Raw genomic sequence first — 22929 nt, forward strand, 5'->3', positions numbered from 1 at the left:
CCGCACCAAAGCATCTCCCAGATAAGCTAGCCGTATATTCAGTATACCATGAACATTATGTAAAGTAGGTAGTCATATACTCGGAGAGTATTTCTATACCATAAATGTATATAGAAGAGTATTCTAATAAAAGTACAAAGCTTACAGAAGAGGAAAGGAAAGCTACTAGAGCCGTACCCGAACTCTTCCGAAGGCTTCCGGACTCCTGATTTCTACTCTATTCCTATTCCACCAGCTAGATACTACTAAACTAAACTTGAGAGAAATGAGAGAGCTATTGCTTGAGGTGTATGAGTGAAGTGAGGAGAGGAACTCCTTAAATAGGCTGCCAATGACGGTTGTGGCAGTTGGAATGGTCGGAATTGCCCTCCAACCGTCATTGGGGAGTGATCCACGCCGTCCAGCCAAAACCTGGATCCAACAGCACTAGGGGAGGTTCGGCCGAACCCCCTGGTTTAAAATGTGTGTGTGGTGTATGATGAAAATGATATATGAAGAATAAAGAAAATGCTTTTCCTTTGTGTTTAGTTTCTTCTCCTAAAAATCCTTCTTTTATTGATTAGGAGAGGGCATGGCTACATTTTTTTTCATCATCATGCTCATGCTTGATGGAGCATAACTTTATTATTTTTTTCTTTTCATAACCATGCCTTTCCCTCCTCTTTTTTTTTGTTTTTTTAAAAATGATTTTCTTTTTTTTAGGAGAAGAAAGCACATGAAAACATGGAGAATTAGTTTTGGTGGTAGAATGGGAATGGAATGGAATATTGCTTAGCTCCTAGTGTAGGAGTTTAGCATGTGCATATAAGTGGGTGTATGATCTTGATCATAGAGCATGAAAAATATCTACACAAGTCACAAGAGTTTGACAAATTTCAATGGAATGACAAGCAACCAAAATGTATATGGTTTAATCATGATAGCACATTTTTGGCTTTGGTAGGAATTTATATCAAATGAGGAACTTTCAATTTTATCATTTTGAAAAACAAAACATTCGGAATTCAAGTCAATCTAGTATCAGGATCATAGCAACTCTTATTTACTATCTCATATCTCGCAACAACTTAGCTCATTTACCTCAGGTTCCCAGATAATTGTTGGCTACTTATATTTAACCTTTGAGAATGCACTTACTATGAACCCATATATAAGAGATATAAAACAGAGCAACTATTCATCATTTCAACAAAGAGAACTAGCTTGTCTTACCTAGCATGACTCAAACCTATCCTATCTTTTTGGTATTTTCTATTTTGCAAATTTTTATGTTGTTTTCAGTTTTAGAAGATCCAATTGGAAAGCAAATAAGCAATTGGAAAGGGAAATATGCAATGTGATACAAGTTACCTCAATGGGGGGAGAGATGTCTCCCCCCAAGCTTGTCTTTCGTTCAGGGTCCTTGATAAGGATTGAACCCCTGAAAACAGAAATATGCTTGAAGGTCATCGTACTATTGCTGCATCATGTTGTTGAAGTTGGCGAACTGAGCATCATCAGATTGTTGCCATTCTTGCGTTTGAGCTATGTGTTCCGTGAGGTTGTACTGAATCTCCCCTGTCTGCATATCAAGGGTGTCCATTCTCCTAGTGATCTCACCCAAGTCCCAACGAGAGGAACTTGAGCGCCATTCACTTGGAGATGGAGGCACACCACTTGATCTGTAAGGTTGGTTGTCCCCCCATTGGATGTCATGAGGCGAACGCCACCGGTCCTCACTGGCACTCGCCCAGGTTGAGACTCCGATGCTATGGCGTGGAGCTTGGGTCGATCCAGGTGCATCCCTAGTTGGTGCCCAACCTGCCTCATACATCTGTACGGGGTTGAGGATGATGAACTCTCTCGTTCATTCCTTGTCATGTTGCGCGTCTCCCTATATGCTCCACATGCACGAGATTCTTCTATGGTCTACAGGGAATGGTTAGTTCATGGCAGTTGTACAAATGATACCCTGCATTTGGCAACGGGATTTCATTTGTGCAGCCGGGGAAAAAGTAAATCAAAGATCCATCTTCTCCATGTTTCAGAATATGCCCTTGTACTAGATAGGTCTCATCAATACACAGACGAGCGGCTGAAATAAAGGCAATTTGGTCGCTAACGACCCCTAGCCCTTTTTCTATCCGAGTAATCAGAGAAGTGCACTCAACAGGAGCAGAGAACTTTATACTTTCTAACCATTGCCTTATCATACATTTCACAGGAGCAATTTTGATCTTTCTAACCATGGCAAACATGATAATCAATTCAACCCCCCTAATGGGTCTAAGATCACCTCTAGGAAACAAAGTCATAGCAATCCATTTGTGCATGAGCTTAAGTGTAGGATTATGGATATCATTCGTCCTAGGTTTCTTGCAAATTGGAGCACCAGAAATATCTTCCCAAAACCTATTTTTCTCGAACCCAGAAATTCATTTCTGGAGATCGATTTTACAGGGATCGTGAAAACCAAGAAGTGTGCTGAAGCCTTTCCATGTAAGTGTGTACTCCTTATGGAAAAAGCGAAAGGAAATTCCATCTTCTATTTCTTTCAAAGTGCACAGAAATTGCAGAGTAAGCAAACAAGAACCCGGCTCATCTACCACAACAAATCTCTACAACCAATAGCTTTCCAAATAGCACAAAATTCAACATCCATACCTATCTTTTTCAGCAGCTCCAGAGAGTATTCTCGCGTGTGAGCATACTCCCGGTCGCTCAGCATATAGTAGGCTTGTCTCTCCCGATCACTGACAAGGTTGAGGTCGGTGTCGTTCAGGAGTAGTCGCGGAGCCTCCGCGTCTTCCATCGAGACTTCGGCTGATGAACGAGTGCTAGACTCGTCATGATGACTTGATGAAGAGCCGGAACCCTTGAACAGATGAGATAATCGCATCCTCATTCTGCACAATGGAGCAAGAACGGACTAACTCGACGAGGGTTAGGAATGACAAGAGTTTCACCCGCCGGTTAGTTTCACCAAAGCAACTTGTATATATACAACTAAATATTTGAATTTGAGGGAAACTATCAAAGCTCTGCTGAACTTGAGAGCAAACATTGGAGAGGGAATGAAAATGTGTTGAAATGGGGTGGAGTTCCCTCTCCCGGCCGGTTGGCTTAAGTAGTGCACCCACAACGGTCAAAAATGACATGTGGGTCCCACTAGCCGTTACCCTACCAAAAGTGGCAGGTAACCGTTGCCTGGCCGGTTCGGCCGAACCCCTGGTGGGCCCAACCGGCCCCACTTTCGGCCGTTGGATTTCAACGGTCAGTGTGGTCGTGGCACAATAAATTTTCGTTGAAAATTTTATTTTGGTTTGCTCTGAAAAATTTATTTGAAGAATTTCCTCAAAATTCAAAAGTCCTAAATGCAACTTTGAAATTCAAACATGTGTTGATACAAAAATTCAAATTTTTGAAAGCAAAAAAATGCAGATACATACCAATTTATCTGTTGGCGTCATTTAAAGTCCGACGTGCAAGACCGTACCTCATTTCAGTTTAGTTTCTGGATTTTCTACCCATCTCCGGAGGTGATGGAGCGGGCGTCTTTGGCTTCTCCCTCCACACCTTCCTTGGCTTTGGTGCGGATGGCGGCTTCTTTTGAGCCGACTGCTCTAGCTTCTTGGCCGGTATGGGTGGTTTTACCGGCGTCTTCCAATAACGGTTCCTAGGCATCGTTGTTTCCTTCTCCAGGAAATTCTGCATGAACTTTACTAGGCTGTCCGTCTTGGGTGGCTCCACTTCGACCACTTGAATATTCTGCGGATTCGGCCCGTACTTTATCCTGACCATGGAGCATTGTTCCGTCCTCGGTTGAAACTCAAACTTCTCTTCCTTCCCGTTGGTGTGGAAACGGATACTCCCTGTTCCCACGTCGATGTTGGCTCCTGCGGTGCTAAGGAACGGGCGCCCCAGGATGAGCGGCGTCTCTTTTCCCGTGTCCATGTCCAGCACCACAAAGTCAACCAGGATGAAGAAGTCCCGTATCTTGACTGGCACATCCTCCGCTATCCCTGCTGGGTAATAGACTGACGAGTCAGCCAGTTGAAGGCGCATTGGTGTTGGTGCCAACACCATGAAGTTGAGCTTGTCGAAGACGTCTTTTGGCATGACTCTGATACTGGCTCCAAGGTCGCACAAGGCCTGGTCGAACTGTTGTGCCCCGATCGAGCTGGTGATCGTAGGACACCCGGATTTTTCTTCTTCTCCGGGAGCTTGTCGAGTATCATGTTGCTGCATTGCTCCGTCAGCTTGACCACCTTTGTTGTTGGGAGCGGTCTCTTGTTGTTGAGTATATCTTTGAGATAACGGGTGTATGTTGGTAGTTGCATAGCATCCAACAATGGCACGTTGATGTGGATCTTCTGGATTACTTCAACAAAACAAGCGAATTGCTCGTCCACTAACGGTTTCCTCATCCGTTGAGGAAACGGCAGCAACCGTGTGTCGTAGTACTCCTGCGGCACTATCTTTTCTGGCTGAACTTCCTTGTCAGCCAAGTCATTAGATGGCACTTCTTTTGATATTCCATTAGTTCCTGCAGGGTTAGGATACGGCGGATCACGAATGGACTTACCTCCCCTCGTCGTGATCGCCTAAACATTTTCAATGGAGGAGTCGGGCTGTACCGGAATCCTCCCAGTTTCATTTGCAGGGACTAAGGATGCCAACTAAGCTAGCTGGGTTTCTATCATTTTGTCAAAGCTCAGCTGATTTTGAAAAGCAGAAGCGAAGCCATCTAACTTGACATTAATGTTTTCAAGGATCTTATCATTGGCCGCAAGCTTTTTGCTTAGCGCATCAGTGGTTTTAGCTTGCGCAAAAACGAGATCCTTCAAGGAGGGTTGGTTAGAAAAATTACCGTTGTTGTTACCTCCTTGATAATATGAGCATGGTTGGTTCTACCCCTGACCTCCTTGTGGACAGTACCCGTTGTTGTTGCCCATGTACATCGCCTCCTCACGGGTTTCCGAGCAGTCATTCTCAGAATGACCCGTGTTGCCGCAGACCTCACACGTAATGTGAGAGTCCAAGGCCTTGACGGTGCCTTGTGGCCGTTTCTCGTGGTCATCCAATCGCTTCATGAGGAGGTCCAGCTTGGCAGCAAGTAATTCCGTCTCTTTGACGGTATGCATGCCTCGCTGACGGGTCTGGAGTCGTTCCTCGCTCCAACTCATATTGGAGACCATCTTCTCTATTAAATCAACGGCTCCTTGAAACATTTTAGAGAAGAAGGCTCCTCCAGCTGCCACGTCCAGGTGATCGCGGGACATCGGGGTGAGTCCACTATAAAAGTTCTGCAGGATCAGCCAGTCGTCCATCCCATGATGAGGACAGGCAGCCACGTACTCCTGCAGTCGTTCCCATTCTTCCAGAATAGACTCGTCCCTTGTCTGCTGGAAACTGGAAATCCTTCCACAAAGGGCATTGGTTTTGCCCATCGGGAAGAATTTCGAGAGGAATGCCGTAGAGCATTTGTCCCAGGTAATGACAGCAGCATGGTTGGCATAGAACCACTGCTTCGCTCTCCCGAGGAGGGAGAACAGAAACAGCCGCAGCCTGACGGCATCGGGACTGACGCCCTTGATGGTGTACGTGCTACAGATCTCCAGGAACTGTTGCAGATGAGCATTGGCATCCTCATTAGGCTTGCCACAGAACGGGCTAGCCTGCGCCATCGTGATGAGGCTGGACTTCAAGTCAAAATCCACGTCTCCCATGTTAATCTGCGGCCCAATGGCCACATTGTCAGCAGAGGGAGCAACGAACACGTGGAGAGTCTTGTTAGCCATAGTCTTGAAGGTCGGTGGCACTGGTACGGCTGGTTTCTCTATCGGTAGAGTTTTCTACGGAGCAGCGACTCGTGGCTTGACGCTCTGGAAGAAAGCTTCTAGATTTTCTTTGAACTTTTCCAGCAAGTTCAAACCAGTCATGCACTACCCTGTTTTCACAACAAAAAGTGAAAACAACCAAGGTTAGCCTGCAAAGGAAAATGATTATACGGAGGTAAATATAAAGTATTAGTTCAGGTAATCTCTATTATGAATCTTCCCCGGCAATAGCGCTAGGATTGCTTGTTAGTATTTCTTAACGACATTACTAGAAATATAATTCCCAGCAATGACGTAGAAATACTTCTGGTATATTATGGTTGCAGAGTTCATCCACAAGCGCACAGATATACCATTGTAGCATTTCACTCGAGAGTATTCCAAGGGTATCGTATTTGTTTTATCCCGTGGAAAGAACATGTAGAGAGAACTTGACTAATAATTTATATATTACTTGTCATAATCATATTTTAAGCAGGGGTTAAGATAATCCAAGGGTATAGTGACACACAAGCATTAGCTACTCATTCTCATAATATATTATCTAAGCTAAGTGGATGGAAAAGAGAAAGATAATCTATTCCTATACTTCTAATATACATAGTATACATACATTCTAGTTAACCGATATACTAGCTGATACCCTCTATCCGATGCCCTCCTGGTACTTCGAGAAGCCACCCCTGACTGCCGAGTTCCTTATGACAGCCCGTCATGACCATACAACCGGGGCTAAATACGAAGGAATACCCTCCCTAGGGAATTAACTTAGATTATATACCAGCCCTGAAGAATACCCATACTGAGCTGTCACCATCAGCGGCCCATCTCTCATCTGCCATATATAACTCCAAATAATGATATCCCGTAATCTAGACACCACGCCTAAACTACCAGATATTACTCTAGTATCATCGTCATGACATAGAGTAATTGCATATGCAAACATTATACCCGCACCAAAGCATCTCCCAGATAAGCTAGCCGTATATTCAGTATACCATGAACATTATGTAAAGTAGGTAGTCATATACTCGGAGAGTATTTCTATACCATAAATGTATATAGAAGAGTATTCTAATAAAAGTACAAAGCTTACAGAAGAGGAAAGGAAAGCTACTAGAGCCGTACCCGAACTCTTCCGAAGGCTTCCGGACTCCTGATTTCTACTCTATTCCTATTCCACCAGCTAGATACTACTAAACTAAACTTGAGAGAAATGAGAGAGCTATTGCTTGAGGTGTGTGAGTGAAGTGAGGAGAGGAAGTCCTTAAATAGGCCGGCAATGATGGTTGTGGCAGTTGGAATGGTCGGAATTGCCTTCCAACCGTCATTGGGGAGTGATCCACGCCGTCCAACAAAAACCTGGATCCAACGGCGCCAGGGGAGGTTCGGCCGAACCATAGACTTGTGAATTTTGGCCCAATTCATCGTGTGAATTCTGAGTTCTTGGCCTATTCATGCATAAGCCTAATTCTCGACACCGTCCGATTGATTTATCATCTGTGTTGATGTTGATTCTCCTCCACTTTATTGTCATTCTCTGCAAAAAGGTTAGTATACCTAATACTAGTGGAATATTATTATTCTAACAGATAAATGCATTGCAAGCATCACTAGTTCTCCTCTATTTTAGTTCTATTGACCGTCGAAACTAATCGATAACAACCGTCAACAATGATATAAAAAAAAGAAGAGAGAATAATGTAGCCATGCCCTCTCCTTATTTGTAAAAGAAGGATTTTTGGCAGAAGAAAGTAAGGACAAAGGAGAAGCATTTTCTTTATTTTTTCTTCACATTTCATTTCCACCATATATCACACACACACTTTGCACGATCTTGATCTTGAGTATGTTTAGTCATCTATTTTAATCTAAGTTTTTGACTTAGTAATAAATGTGAATGCAAGTATGCCATGTTTGATCCCTACCAAGCTCCATATATCCAACCTTACAGTAGGAATCAAAAAGGAAAAATGGTAAGGAATTCATATTAATACACTTGGAGAGATTGAGTGAATCATTTGAGGAACTTTGCTTTCTTTTGCAAAATCATTTGAAAACTTCCGGAATAAAAGTTTAATAAAGATTGGGTGATTAGTGCTCTAATTGTTGTTCTGTCTTTCAACCGCTCAAGGCAAGGAGAGGCAGTGTCTCGTGGGAATCAGGGGTAAAGGTAAGCTACCGTGCCAAAGATTATTTAATTTGAGGGAGAGAGTACATATACCTTGCACCTGTACATTTGAGATATACAGCATAGTAGCAACTCCTGACCAACAACCAAGTCTTTGTTTCCTTTCGTCCTTTACTCAGGACGAACAAAGGTTCAAGCTTGGGGGGTTTTGTTGACGGTCGTTAGCGATCAGTTTTGACCTTCAATATTACCGAAATAGAGAAGAACTAGTTATGCTTGCAATGCATATTTAAGTTAGAATAATAATATTTCACTAGTATTAGGTTTATTAACCTTTTGCAGAGAATAACCATAAAGTGGAGGAGAATCGACATCAAATCAGACGATCAATCAATCGGACGATGTTGAGAATCAGACTTATCAATGAACGGGCCAAGAACTCAGAAATGATACGAATAATTGGGCCAAAATTCACAAGTCTACAACAAGGATCAAGAGAGGAGGCCGCCAGCCGAACTGTGGGCTGGTTGGGCCAGCCCTTGGTTCGGCCGAACCTCGGGTACGGCCGAACCCCCCTCTCGGTTGTTTGATCCAGGGATTGGAGGGACGGCTGAGATGACTCCCCAATGATGGTTGGTGGGTATTACCGATCTTTCCAACCGTCATAACCGTCATTCTCAAGCTATATAAACCCCTCACTCTCTCCATTTCTTCGCAACATTCTCTCAAGTTAGTTTAGTAGTCTTAAGCTAGTATAGTAGAAATAGAATAGAAACCGGAGTCTGGAAGTCTTCGGAAAAGTTCGGGTATGGCTCTAGTAGCTCTCCTTTCCTCTTTTGTAAGCTTTGTACTTCATTTAGAATATTCTTCTTTATGCATTTCTGGTATTGAAATACTTTCCGAGTATATGAATGCCAACTTTTTACTTTATGTTTATGTTATACTGATTATACTGCTAGCTTATCTGGGAGATGCATAGGTACTGGTATAATGTTTGCTTATGCAATTACTCTATGTCATGACGATGATATTAGAGTAGTATCTGGTAGTTTAGGCGTGGTGTCTAGATTATTGGGTATCATTATTTGGATTATATGCTGCGGATGAGAGGTGAACCGCTGATGGTGACAGCTCAGTACGGGTATTCCTCCGCGCGTGTATATAGTCCTAAGTTAATTTCCTGGGGAGGGTACTCCTCCGTATTTAGCCCCGGTTGTATGGTCTTGATGGACTGTCGTAAGGAACTTGACAGTCAAGGGTGGCTTCTCGAAGTAGTAGGAGGGCATCGGAAAGAGGGTATTAGCTAGTTAATCATATAACTAGAATATATGTATACTATGTATACTAGAAGTATAGGAATAGATTTTTTTCTACTTTCTTTCCACTTATCTTAGATAATTTAGTATGAGAATGAGTAGTTCTATGCTTGTGTGTCATTCTACCCTATGGATTTTATTAACCCCTAATTAGACTATGATTATTACAAGTAATATATGAATTATTAGTACGGTTCTCTCTACTATAATCTTCCCATGGGATTAAATAAATACGATACCCTTGGAATACTCTCGGGTGAAATGCTACAATGTTATATCCGTGCGCTTGTGGATAAACTCTGTAACCATAATGTACCATGAGTATTCCCACGTCATTGTTGGGAATTATATTTCATGTAATGTCGTTACGAAATACCAACACCGATGTATGTTTTAACCTTCGAATCAACGTTTATTCCATCATATCATTGTTACCCGATTGGTTTCTACTGGTTTATATTTTTGTCTTACTACATTATCATCAGCCGATAGTCTTTATATCATTATTTACTCAAGTATCAGAATATACATTAGATATATAGCCGATTGTTCAAAACCCTATCGACATCGGCTAGTATTGCTCTATCGGCTCGATAGCCGATCGGCTCTTCGGTGATCAATATATTTATCTATCTTGTCAGTTGCACGATCAAATTGACTAGCACGTCCGCATCTTATCAATTTTAGGACCTACACTGGAGTTAAGCAGAACTTCCAGGCCACCGTGTTTTCTCACCAACAGTGGGACCCACGTGCCTATGAGGAAGAAGGCACAGAAGGAAGAAAATGGATGGAAAACATGACAGAAAATCGGAAATGGCAAGGTCCCAATTTTGTAAAATTTCAATGGCATGGCTACGAATAGACGAATTGTAGTGGTATTAATCTGAATTGGTATATTTACAATGATATGGTTTCCAATTAACCCTAAATAATATCTCACGTAAAAAAACTCACATCTATAGTATCATACAACAAATTTCTACCCTCCAATAATATACTACAAAATTTTGTAAGTTTCTTTTACTAAAGGAAAAATGGATATTTTAATAGGGAATGAGCAAAAGGGGATATACAAGCAAAATTTAAGAAGGCCAAAGGAGGCCATCCGAGAATATTAAGAAGAAATAAAGTTACAAGAAAAAATCGACAAAAGCTGTCAAGGTCGGAAGTGCACCAAAGTGCACAACCAAGAACCACGTGCTAACCACACAAGCACAAGCCACTAAGAGAGGACTCTGAAAACGATGGCCCCAAGAAGGTCACGACAACAAGGACACCACCATCACCCATCTATACAGATGTGGATTTTCACCCAGAGAAACTCGCCAAGGGAGAGAGGATCCTCAACAGCGCCCAAAGGGGGGTTCGCGACGCCCAAAGGTGTAGCCCCTGCCGGCCTGATGAACCACTAGGTGAGGCTTTCGCCTGGAACCCCTTCAACCTTGCTTTGAAGCTCGTCACCCATTAGCTTAGAAACCACCGCACTAGCAGTGACAGCATGAGGCCTCCACCCCACTGCACCGGCACCCCTCCACCGACAGACTTCCACACATGCTGCTGCACCTTGCCGCCACCCCTAGAGCTGGCCCAGGACTCCTCTGTCCCACCACCCGCTGGCCTCCTCACCAATTTTGGCCAAAGGAAAACCTGGGACTAGACAGCATCCTGTCGACGGCTAGAGCTTCCCCCATTAACCAGCTGCCACCTTAATTCAACTTAGAAACTCCCGGTAAAGAATAGGAGGACCTCCAAGGGCGAGGGTGCCCACCGGCAACGAAGAAGACGACCTACTGCTGCCAGCTCCCTTTGCACTGCCACCACTTCCTTGCACCTTGCCTCTAGGCCTGCACCAGTGGCGTCTGCGCCAGCGCCACCATTGCCACCCAACCTCCTGGTCATGGTGCCAGCATAGGTGCCACTCCGGCCGTCGCGATGACACCAGCGCCACTTCCGCCGCAACCGCCCTTCCGCCGAGCCATCCTAGGCCATGCCTCCACCGAGCAGGCCGCTCCACCACGCCATCCCCAGGTCACCGCACCATCGCCGTTGGGCCATTGCACCGCCGAGCCACCACCTCAGGCCGTCACGCCTAGGTTTCCGCACCTAGGAGGCCAAATCTAGACGTGGGAGGACCAGGTGCGTCCTCAGAGACGCTGGATCCACCGCTTGTCCACGCTGCCCCACCGTCTCCACCTCCGGCCGCTGAGGTCGACGTCGTCGTCTTTGCCCCATCCTCCTCGCGCCGAGGTGGATGCCACCGATCTTGATTGGCCTCTCTATCGCGTTCCAGGCTCGCCACTGGCTTGCTGCCTGCAAGCTCCGGCTGCGGCACGGTGGAGGAGAGGACAGGGTTTTGGCGGCGTAGGCGGCTAGGGTTTCGCCCCCTGAGCTGCCCGCACGAGAGCGACGCGGGGTCAATGGACCCTTTTTTCTGTAAAATCAGTTTTTACAGTTTGCCAAATTGGCTCTGTGAAATTCACGATCTTCATGGGTGGTTCTACAACTGCCTTCCAAAATTGAGGTTAAGCCGACCACCTTGGAAGATGTTTGTTAGCGAAAAAGATGATATACAAATAAAAAAAAAACCCACATTCAGTTGCCCTCTGCATACGTACGGTCCCATTTTCAGAGATCAAACACAATACAAATCAAATCAATATCACCACATAAACAAGGTTCAACAAGATTCAATATTTACATAGCCGGTTCAACATTCCACGCGGATAGGAAGAACAAATAGAGAGAAACAAAACAAAAAAATTATGGATCTGGTGCTCGTGTGGTGATGAGGTGGTGGTGGCGGAGGAAGAAGAGAGTGGTCTAGAGCCCCACCGCTGGCAAAACCACCTGTCCCAAGCTCAACGGAGCTTGGATCTGTCTCTCCTGAGCGTGCTGCAGGGGGATCACGGTCGTATTAGGGAGCCTAATCATTACTACAAGCGGCTCTCTTAAATCCTGATACAGTTTTACAGGTATGTTGTTTAAAAAAATTGCCTAAAAAATAACGAGGGTGTTATTGAAAATGGTTTTTTCTAAGTGCGGCCTGATGAAAAAATTACACCCTGACCAAGTTGTTGCACGAAAAAACCCAATTGAACCGTTCCCTTGAGATTAAGTACAATAACCCTTTAAGCACTTACCCTTAAGTTAAGTACCGTGTAAGCTTACAAGATTACATAAAAGAGAGAAATAAGGAGAGAGAAGAAGGCACCCCTCATGCTCATGCATGACCATCTCTATACAAACTAACAGAGATGAGACAGGACGATAATTTGATAGTAAACAAATAAACTAGAACTTGCTCTGACAAGTTTTGACATCTTGAGAGCATGCAATTAATTTACTCTCCTCCATTGGCTTTTTATCCTAATCTTTTCTTACCCTTGGCTGATTAATTAGCCTCGGTTCACTTCGAGTAAACTGGCACCTTTCAATATAGCGAGAATTTGGGATTTTTGTGGCAATTATATTTGCATGTGTGCACTGGTGGAGAAACCATCTTTCGTCGGTCAGCCGAATTCCACAATAATCCCGGATGCAATAAAAACCGGGGCTAAAGATGATCTTTAGTCCCGGTTCAAAAGGGTAAAGATCAAATTTGATCTTTAGTCCCGGTTGGTAACAGATCATCTTTAGTCCCAGTTCAAATGCTGTCAGGGCCTGTCAGGCCCCCCGGGATCTTTAGTCCCGGTTGGTAACACCAACCGGGACTAAAGATCGTAACTTTAGTCCCTGTTGATAAAGATCTCGGGATCTTTAGCCCCGGTTGGTAAAACCAACCGGGACTAAAGTCCCACCCCTATATATATGTCTTCTTCCTCCTTCAGCTGCCCGAGCAAGCTTCAAAATTTCTTCAAAAAAGAGGGGAGGTCATGCTAAAATTTCTAGTGAATTTATTTTGGTGATTACATACAAATCGGAGGTGCCTAAAAGGTTTGCAACTTCATCCTCCAATGTTTTTTTTGTCATATTACATTTGCAGCTATGTTTTGCACACTTTTTTGTCTCCAAAATTTAGTTGTAAGTTGATGAGAGAGAAAATTTGTGTGGGGAAGAAAGAATATATAGAAATATAGTTGATTTGCTAAAGAAGGTTTTATAAAATAGTTGAGAAGGAAAACTATAGTGAAAGTTAATCTTGAATACTAGAAAACAAACTAAAATGAAAATTAAAAGAAGTAAAACACATTACAATTAGTTTAAAACTTTAGAAATAGTAAATAAGAATTATTTGGTGTAATATTTTTTGATTTTTGTATGAATAAAGATATGTCATTATTGTATGACTGTTGAAACAGTTTGTAATTATCTTATAATTATTGTATGACTATCATTATTGTAAGAATAATTATTTGTGTATGATTTTTTTTTCGACTCATGTGGATGGATCGGCAATGGATGTACGCTGACCGGCGGTCCAAAGAGTTTATTGACAGCGTGCACTATTTTTTGAGAGTGGCCGAAGCTAACAGGCAAAGGGGTTTTATTTGCTGTCCATGCAATAAGTGTAAGAATCAGAAGGAGTATTCTGCATCCAGGACTATTCATTTCCACTTGTTTGAGTTGGGGTTCATGCCAAGTTATAACTGTTGGACATCCCACGGAGAGCAAAGTGTTGAAATGGAAGAAGATGAAGTGGAAGATGACAATATTCCGGACTTTGCTTAGTACGTTGGATTTGAAGGAAATCAAACGGGCGAGGAGGAAAGGGATGCTGATGGTAACGACGTTGCGGATGATCTTGGTCAGATGTTGCAGGACACCAAGGAGAACTGTGAAAGTAAAAAGGGGGCCCATAAATTGGACAAGATGTTAGAGGACCACAGAACTTCGTTGTACCCAGGTTGCGAGCAGGGGCACAAAAAGTTGGATACCACTCTGGAGTTCTTGCAATGGAAGGCAAAAAATGGGGTTAGTGACAAGGCATTTGGCGATTTATTGAAACTCGTCAAGAACATTCTTCCGGAGGGAAACAAATTGCCCGAGACAACGTACGAGGCTAAGAAGATAGTCTGCCCGCTAGGACTGGAAGTTCAGAAGATTCACGCATGTCCGAATGATTGTATCCTATATCGCGGTGAGGAGCATGAGAACCTAGAAGCATGCCCTGTTTGCAAAGCACTACGATACAAGATTAGACGAGACGATCCAGGAGAAGTTGACGAGCAGCTAACAAAGAAGAGAATTCCTGCAAAGATGATGTGGTATTTCCCTATAATACCACGGCTAAGGCGTTTGTTCAGGAACAACGGGAATGCTAGAATGATGCGATGGCATGCTGAAGAGCGTCAACAGGACGGGACGCTGAGACACCCCGCCGATGGTTCGCAGTGGCGAAACATCGACAGAAAATTTAAAGAATTTGGAAAGGACGCACGAAACATACGGTTTGGTTTGAGTACAGATGGCATGAATCCTTTAGAGAGATGAGCAGCGGCCATAGCACTTGGCCCGTTACGATGTGTATCTACAACCTCCCCCCTGGGTATGCATGAAGAGGAAGTACATAATGATTCCGATTATTATTCAAGGCCCCAAGCAACCTGGTAACGACATCGATGTGTACCTAAGACCACTGGTCGAAGATCTTAAACTGTTGTGGAAGAAGGAAGGTGTCCCCGTGTGGGACGAGGACAAACAGGAGGAGTTTAACCTACGAGCGCTGCTGTTCGTAACCATCAACGATTGGCCTGCACTTAGCAACCTATCCGGACAGTCCAACAAGGGGTACAAGGCTTGCACTCATTGTATGGATGAAACAGAAAGTACGTATCTTAAGCACTGTAGGAAGGTTGTATACATGGGTCATCGTCGATTCCTTGCAGCAAACCACCCGGTACAGAAGAAAGGCAAGCACTTCGAACATAAGGCTGACCACCGATGAAGCCTAAACATCGCAGCGGGAAAACAGTGTTTGCTATGGTTAAAGATCTTAAAGTAGTGTTCGGAAAGGGGCCTGGAAGCCAGCCTATAGAGAGCGAAGATGGTCACGCGGTGATGTGGAAAAAGAACTCTATATTTTGGGAGTTACCCTATTGGGAATTCTTGGACGTACGCCATGCAATCGACGTGATGCACCTCACTAAGAACCTTTGCGTAAACCTTCTTGGCTTCCTAGGTGTATACGGAAAGTCGAAAGATACACTGGAAGCACGTAATGATCTGAAGCATATGGAACAACGCGGCGACCTTCACCCGGAACCAAAGGAGAAAGGAAGCCATTACTTGAGTCCAGCCAGCTACACTCTTAGCAAGGCAGAGAAGGAAAGTATGTTTGAATGCTTGGAGAGCATAAAGGTACCGTCTGGATACTCCATGAATATCAAGCGAATAATAAGCACGAAGGAGAAGAAGTTCACAAACCTAAAGTCTCATGACTGTCACGTATTGATGACACAACTGCTACCAGTTGTAATAAGGGGTATCCTTCCAGACAATGTCCGGGCAACAATAACAAAGATATGTGCATTCATGAACGCAATTTCGCAGAAGGTCATCGATCCGGAAAGATTAGAAGCCCTTCAGAATGATGTGGTGCAATGTCTCGTCAGTTCTGATTTGATATTTCCACCTTCATTTTTCAATATAATGATGCATCTGCTTTGTCACCTTGTGAAAGAGATCAGTATTCTCGGGCCTGTGTACCTACACAACATGTTTCCTTTCGAGAGGTACATGGGCGTTCTGAAGAAGTATGTTCATAACCGTGCTCGTCCAGAGGCAAGCATCGCCAAGGGTTATGGAACAGAGGAGGTCATCGAATTTTGCGTAGAATTTATCGAAAAGGAAAGAAGGGCAGAGGGCCTGATGAGCCTAAGCGTCACGTGGTTCTCCCAGGCAAAAGAAAAATCGTCGGAGTTGAGGACAAGACTGACGAGGATTACGATCAGTTGGATGGGCAACCCCCTTTCACGGTGACGATTGACCCTAGCATCCTCCTATCAAATGAAGACACCCCTTACTCACGTAGCGATCACAAGGAGGAAACAATAGTGAGGAGAAAGTACATGCGGTCAACCGTCACCACCGATGTATTGCCGTAATTATTGTGTACACGATGTAAACTATTTTGGATGTATTGATTATCCATATAAATCAATTGATGTATGGCATATGTTAATTACGCACGATTATTAGAGGTTTTAACAAGTTTAAATCATGTATATGCTAGTTATATGCGATACTTACAATTTTTAAAAGTTTTAAATCACGCAGGTAGCAATTTCATATGTTAATTAGTGTTTTTAACATTTAATTTACTATCATTCATATGCTAATTATAATTGACTAGAGAATTTTTAAAAGTTTCAAATCATGCATGTGGCATTTACATATGTTAATTAGAGTTTTTCACAATTTAATTTACTATCATTCATATGCTAATTATATATGACTATTCGAATTTTTAAAATTTTTAAATCATGCATGTGGCATTTACATATGTTAATTAGAGTTTTTAACAATTACTTTAATATAATTCCTATGCTAAGTATATATGATGATTACAATTTTTATTAATTTTAAATCATGCCGTATGTATATACATATGTTAATTAGAGTTTTTACCAATTTAATAATATCATTCATATGCTAAGTAGATATGATTGTTAGAACTTTTATTAATTTTAAATCATATATTTTCTTATTACGTTTTATCCACTTAATTTATTACAGACAACAATAATTTTTCGAAGTAATTGTCATTAATCTTTGTACTTTAAATAATTGTAATGCATTATCTTCTATTTTAGAAACACATATGTAATGGAAAATAATATTCAGTGCGCTTATCAGTAGTCCCGGTTCTTAACCCTAACCAGGTTTAAAAAGAATTTAGAAATAGCGGGAAAAGATCTTTAGTCCCGGTTGATGAGAACAACCGGGAGTAAAGATATCTTTAGTCCCGGTTGATGAGAACAACCGGGAGTAAAGATATCTTTAGTCCCGGTTGTTCTCTCAACAACCGGGACTAAAGATATCTTTACTCCCGGCTGTTCTCATCAACCGGGACTAAAGATCTAGAGGTATATATATTCCCGATGCGCGCCCTCGTCTTCTCCACCAACACTTAGAAGTTTTTGCCCAATCGATCTCTCTTGGCTTCTCCTTCGCCGCCACTGCCTAGGGCATCCCCGCGCCGACGCCGCTGCCGTATCTCGCCGTCGTCTCACGCTCGTCGTCGTCGCCGCCGCCTCCGCCTCCTCCGCCGCCACCGCATCTCTGGGGTGAGAGCTGCCGCCGCCTCCCACGATCTCTCTCTCTCCCTCTCGGTTGGCGCCGGCCGCCGAGTTTCAGACGCCGACGCCAACCTCGTCACGACACGACGCCGCGCCACGACGACGCCGTGCCACAAGACGCCACGACGCCGCCGCGGCACGGCACCGGCGCCGCGCCGCTATGCTGCCCCCGCGCCACGCGCCACCGGCAGCGTACCGCCATGCCGCCGCCGCACAACGCCGCTGCCGCGAAACGCCGCCACTGGGCGTAGCGCCTCGACGGCACCGCGCCGCACGCCGCCGCCGCGCCACGCCGATGCCACGCGCGGCGCCACGCGCCGGCCCGATGCCGTGTGCGGCGCCACGCTGCCGCCGCGCCGCCCCGCCGCCGCTCCGCTGCCGCCACACCGAGAACGTGAACGAGCGAACGAATATGAACGAGAACAAGGTGAATGAACGTGAACGAGAACGAGCGAACGAACGTGAACGAGCCAACGAACGTGAATGAGAACGAGCGAACGAACGTGAACGATAACATGAACAAGCGAACGAACGTGAACGAGAACAAGGTGAATGAACGTGAACGAGAACGAGCGAACGAATGTGAACGAGCCAACGAACGTGAATGAGAACGAGCGAACGAACGTGAACGATAACGTGAATGAGCGAACGAACGTGAACGAACGTGAACGTGAAATGCAATTATAGGCAGGTGAATGAACATGAACGAACAAACATAGGTGAACGAAACGTGACCTTAACGAGAACGCGAACGTGAACGATATCGTGAACCAAACGTGAACGTCAAATGCAATATATCTTACTTCGCGTTTATCCTAATACATCTTTTTGTATCTTGCAGAAAAGACATTGTCAGAGTCGTCCCTCAAGCCGGAGTGGTAGAGCTAGCCCTCGAAGGAATTCGCGAAGGCAAGTGACGTAATTATATATATGATTGTTATATTTGTAATGCAATTAAGATTATTAGATTTGTAATTAGACTTAGCTTCTAAGATTGTGTAGGGTTCTAATATACGACAGTTACACTTAGCATACATGACTATTTTAGTCTTAGCATATAAGATTATTTGAGTTTTAATATAAGATTGTTAAAACATAAATGTCTCATGACTTAGCAGATGTTTCCTGTATGAACAGATGGCTGATCGCGAGAGGAACAAATATTGTACGATACAATCGCGGAGGAAAGCAGCTAGTACTGGAACGAAGAAGAGGGGAACGAGGATCCAAGCCAGTATTTGAACGAGGAAGGGAACGTGGAGAGGGATGCGGAGGGGAACCAGGAGGGGCACGTGGAATGGGATGTGGAGGGGAACCAGGAGGAGGAGGCTAGTGGAAGTCAACCCTCCGTTGGACAGAAGAGGGCATGCGGGCAACGAGGTGCCGCGAAGAAGCTTGAGGGTCGGCACATCATAACGGAAGTGGAAGAAGATGGACGACCTAGTGCCCCGGCGAAGCCGCCAAGAACTATGTACGTCACAGTGGTTGGGTTGTGCGGGATAACGTGCCTGTCAGTACGGTGTACTAGCGAAGAACAAGGGCACGCGGAGATCATGAGAGCTTTGTCCCAGATTCGGAGAAAGAGATGCTATGGACCACAATGCTCGAGACATTCACCCTTCCTGCGGGTACAGAGGACAAAGTGAAAAGGTGGACTCTGAAGAAAATGGCAGAACAGTTTCAGAGCTTCAAGGAAGATCTGTACTAGAAATATATCCTAAAGGGGCAGACACCGAACTTCGACACATTCCCAAAGCTAAGGGATCACTGGGACGAGTTCGTTGCATATAAGACAGGTGAACAAGGGCAGGCGATGATGGAAAGAAACAAAGAAAATGCCGCCAAGAAGAAGTACCATCACCACTTGGGGTCAGGCGGCTATAGCGTCATGATGCCGAAGTGGGCGGAGATGGAGGCTAGCTTGCTTGAGAGGGGTATCGGACCGGCCACCGCTAATTGGCCAGAACGATCGAAGTTCTGGTACTATGCTCACAGTGGAACGCTCAACCCAGCTGATGGCTCACTGGTCTTCGGCAATCAGATACGAGAGGTTGCGCATCGACTAACAGACGCCGTGGAAGCCTCTTCTCAGGGCACGTTCTGACCGGACAGAGAGAGGGACGATCTGTCACTCGCCCTACAGACTCCAGAGCATCCAGGACGAACACGAGGGAAAGGGGTGATTCCTAGGAAGATTGGGTTCAAGGAGGACATCCACACGTACAGGAGTCGGATAAGGAGCAAGAGAGATACCGAGGCGAAGATTGCAGATCTAGAGTTCAGGGTATCGACCTACGAGTGCAGCATGCAAGAGGAGGTGGCAAGGAAGGTTGATGAACGCATGGCAGCACATCGGTCCCATGATCCCCAGCCGACCATTCCTCCTGCAATGGTGAGCCCGTCAGGAAACCGTAGTAGCTGCGCCTCAACGGGGTAGGTAGGATCACAGAGCATGGACGCCATGCAAACCCAGGACGAATCCACCTGCCCCGTTGATGACATCACTCAGCGGACACCATGTGAGCTGCATATTCCTTTCAAGAACTTATCAATAAAGGTAGGCTCGTAGTTTATGTATTTTAGATTTGGCCATTCCGCTAGTTGCTGCTTATATATGTTGATTACTAATAAATAACCTCTCACCACATGAAGGTGGCGTCGGGCATGGCCATCCCAACGGATCCTTCAGGTACTTACCACTGCAGGCCGATTCCAGCAGGATACTCCAAGGTCGAAGTTGAGTTGGTCGAAGGCGTGTACGAGGACCTCGAGCTGGATTACCCTGGAGGAGACGGTGAGACGCATTTACGAGACATAAGCCATGCCATTATTCTATGGCGCAGGCGGTACATCATCCTCCCTGGGCGACAAGCGGCGTCTCGTGCACCATCTCCTCCGGCTCCGCCATCTCCTCCTCAGGATCCTGCACCGTCTCCTCCTCAGGCTCCTGCACCAACTCCTCCTCAGGATCCTGCACCGTCTCCTCCTCATGCTCCAGCACCGTCTCCACCTCAGGCTCCTGCACCGACTCCTCCTCAGGCTCCTGCACCGACTCCTCCTCGAGCTCCTACACCGACTCCTCCGCAAGCTCCTCCTTCGGCACCTTCAAAGTCAAGGGCCCCCCAAGATCCACTGCCTGCCCACACAAGGGCAACGAAGAAGGCGAAAGTTGACGCCGCCAAGAACAAGGACCCGTGGTACGATTGCAAGAGGAGCTTGACGCTTACGTGGCATCAGAAGTCAAGAGACAATTCAAGCCTCGAAGTCCAGAAAAGAAGATTCCTATAGACCCGAGTGTCAGGATCTTCTTCAAGGGTATGTCTGCACCTGCCAAGGAGGCCATTAAGCTATCGGACTATGAGCGAACGCTGAAGAAAGCATCTTCTGGAAAGTCCAAACCAGTCCCTCAGCTTGGAGAGCAACCAAACCAGGAGATCGAGCCGTTGGTGACCGGTGAAGAAATGACGATAGAAGAATTTATTACTGACACCGGTCTAACTACGGATCAATTGCTAGGAGTCGCACCAATCGAAAAGGCGGAAGTGAAATATATGTACGAACTCGGTAAACCGCTTGTCAAGCCTGAGCTGGTACAGTCCCTATCCACACAAATGTACAAGTTCCATCAGCTGTACATGGAGATGAGCGCCAACGGTAGAGAGATGATCGGAGCGAGGATAAGGGACACGGACTTCTTGCAAGGAGATGACATTCTCTGGATCAATTTCAAGGCAATCTACGAACTATACCAGCTGGACGCCCTCGACGTCTCTATTGTGAGTTGCTGGATTTTGTAAGTATATCGTTCAGTTAGATTTCTTACTACGTCTCCTTTAATTAATTAGGTCCTTGTATATAAGTAGACTATAGAAAATAATATACTCCCTTTTATATGTAATGCATCCCACGCACATTGCAGATTCCACTGGGTGCTTTTACTCTTCGACTTGTCGGCCTGCACCGTCAACGTATATGACTCAATGGATAAAAAAGAGTCTACGGTTGACAAGGTTTTCGAACTTATAGACAGGTACTGTCATAAGTTCCTCTGTTAATTAAGAAAATCTTGTTATGTTAATTGCTACTACGAATCATAGCTTTAAACTCCATGTAGGGCTTGGTATCGGTTCTGTCATTTGGTCCGCGGCAACTGGAGAGAAAGACTTAGGCGGAAGTTCAAATTTCCTGTGAGTACACATGCTCTACATTTATATTTCTCCGATTCAAATACATACAAGTGTATATTAATTAGATCTCTCGTCGTTTGTCATTTATTTGTAGTGCGCAAAGCAAAAGCAGGGAACTAACTTGTGCGGCTACTACGTGTGCGAGTATTGCCACTGCCTTGCAGACCAAATCATCACCACAAGAGAGCTCAATGTACGTACAAATAAATTCAAAATTTCATTACGTATCGATTTCTTGTTTAATTACTAATCAATTTCATATATTCATATAGTTTATTCGCATGAGGGATAACCTGACCACACACAAGGAATTTATCGCGGCGGTTCAAGAACAACTCATGGGATTCATCAACGAATAAATCCTTGATCCCATGGGTGAATTCTACTATGACGGAAACACAATTCATAGGTCCTTAGCTTCTGAGCTAGCGACTACTGCTACGTCGAAATCATAGCTAGCTAGGACATATAATGGATTGTAATTAATACATGACTACATATGTTTCTATATGCATATGTACACATTTTCTATAATGTAAATATATTTTGGTCATATATATAAATATACATATGCATTTGCATAACATATATATGTATAAATACATATATATTATGCATGTACATATGTATTGAAACATATATAAATATAATATAATATATATATATATGCATATATTATATATGCATATATATGTATTGGAACATATATATGCATGGTTTATAAATTATATAAACCATGCAGCAACAGGGCCATGCAAAAAAAAAGGTCAGTTCGATCTTTAGTCCCGGTTGGTAACAATAGGGATTACTTGCCTATACTATAATATGTTCATTTGTATGAATGGGATAAAATCCAAAGAAGTCAGTTCGGATCCGTTTGTGAAAGAGTAGAAAAAGAAAGATAGTGAATCTTGTTTGAACCATTAATGAAAAATAGAGGTTGGTACAATAGTTAGGAAGTAAAATGGGCTTTTTATTGGGGATAGAGGGACTTGACTTGAACCCTCACAATTTATAAAGTCGACGGATTTTTCTTTTACTATAAATTTACAACCGGGCCTAAAGATGGCTCAGCCCACGTGGCTGAGCCATCATCTTTAGTCCCGATTATTTCACCCGGGACTAAAGATAGCGATCTTTAGTCCCGGATTGGTAGTCCCGGTTTGGAAACCGGGACTAAAGGGGGGTTACGAACCGGGACTACAAAGGGTTTCTCCACCAGTGGTGGTAGTT

At 44.4% G+C, this 22929-nt stretch overlaps 1 protein-coding gene and 1 non-coding gene across 2 annotated transcripts; one reads left to right on the forward strand and one right to left on the reverse strand.

Moving 5' to 3' along the window:
• Positions 1–2825: 2825 nt before the first annotated feature.
• Positions 2826–4098, reverse strand: LOC127774189 (uncharacterized). The gene is made up of 2 exons (XM_052300462.1): positions 3703–4098; positions 2826–2885 (listed from the first exon to the last, which is right to left on the reverse strand). Exons 1-2 carry the CDS (start codon positions 4096–4098, stop codon positions 2826–2828), a joined length of 456 nt encoding a protein of 151 aa, XP_052156422.1.
• A 1209-nt stretch (positions 4099–5307) lies between these two features.
• On the forward strand, positions 5308–5414 carry LOC127775240 (small nucleolar RNA R71). The gene has a single exon (XR_008017916.1). It is a non-coding gene; the product is annotated as a small nucleolar RNA R71 (small nucleolar RNA).
• Positions 5415–22929: the final 17515 nt, after the last annotated feature.

The sequence above is a fragment of the Oryza glaberrima genome, chromosome 5, assembly GCF_000147395.1.
Source record: "Oryza glaberrima chromosome 5, OglaRS2, whole genome shotgun sequence".
Taxonomy (NCBI): domain Eukaryota; kingdom Viridiplantae; phylum Streptophyta; class Magnoliopsida; order Poales; family Poaceae; genus Oryza; species Oryza glaberrima.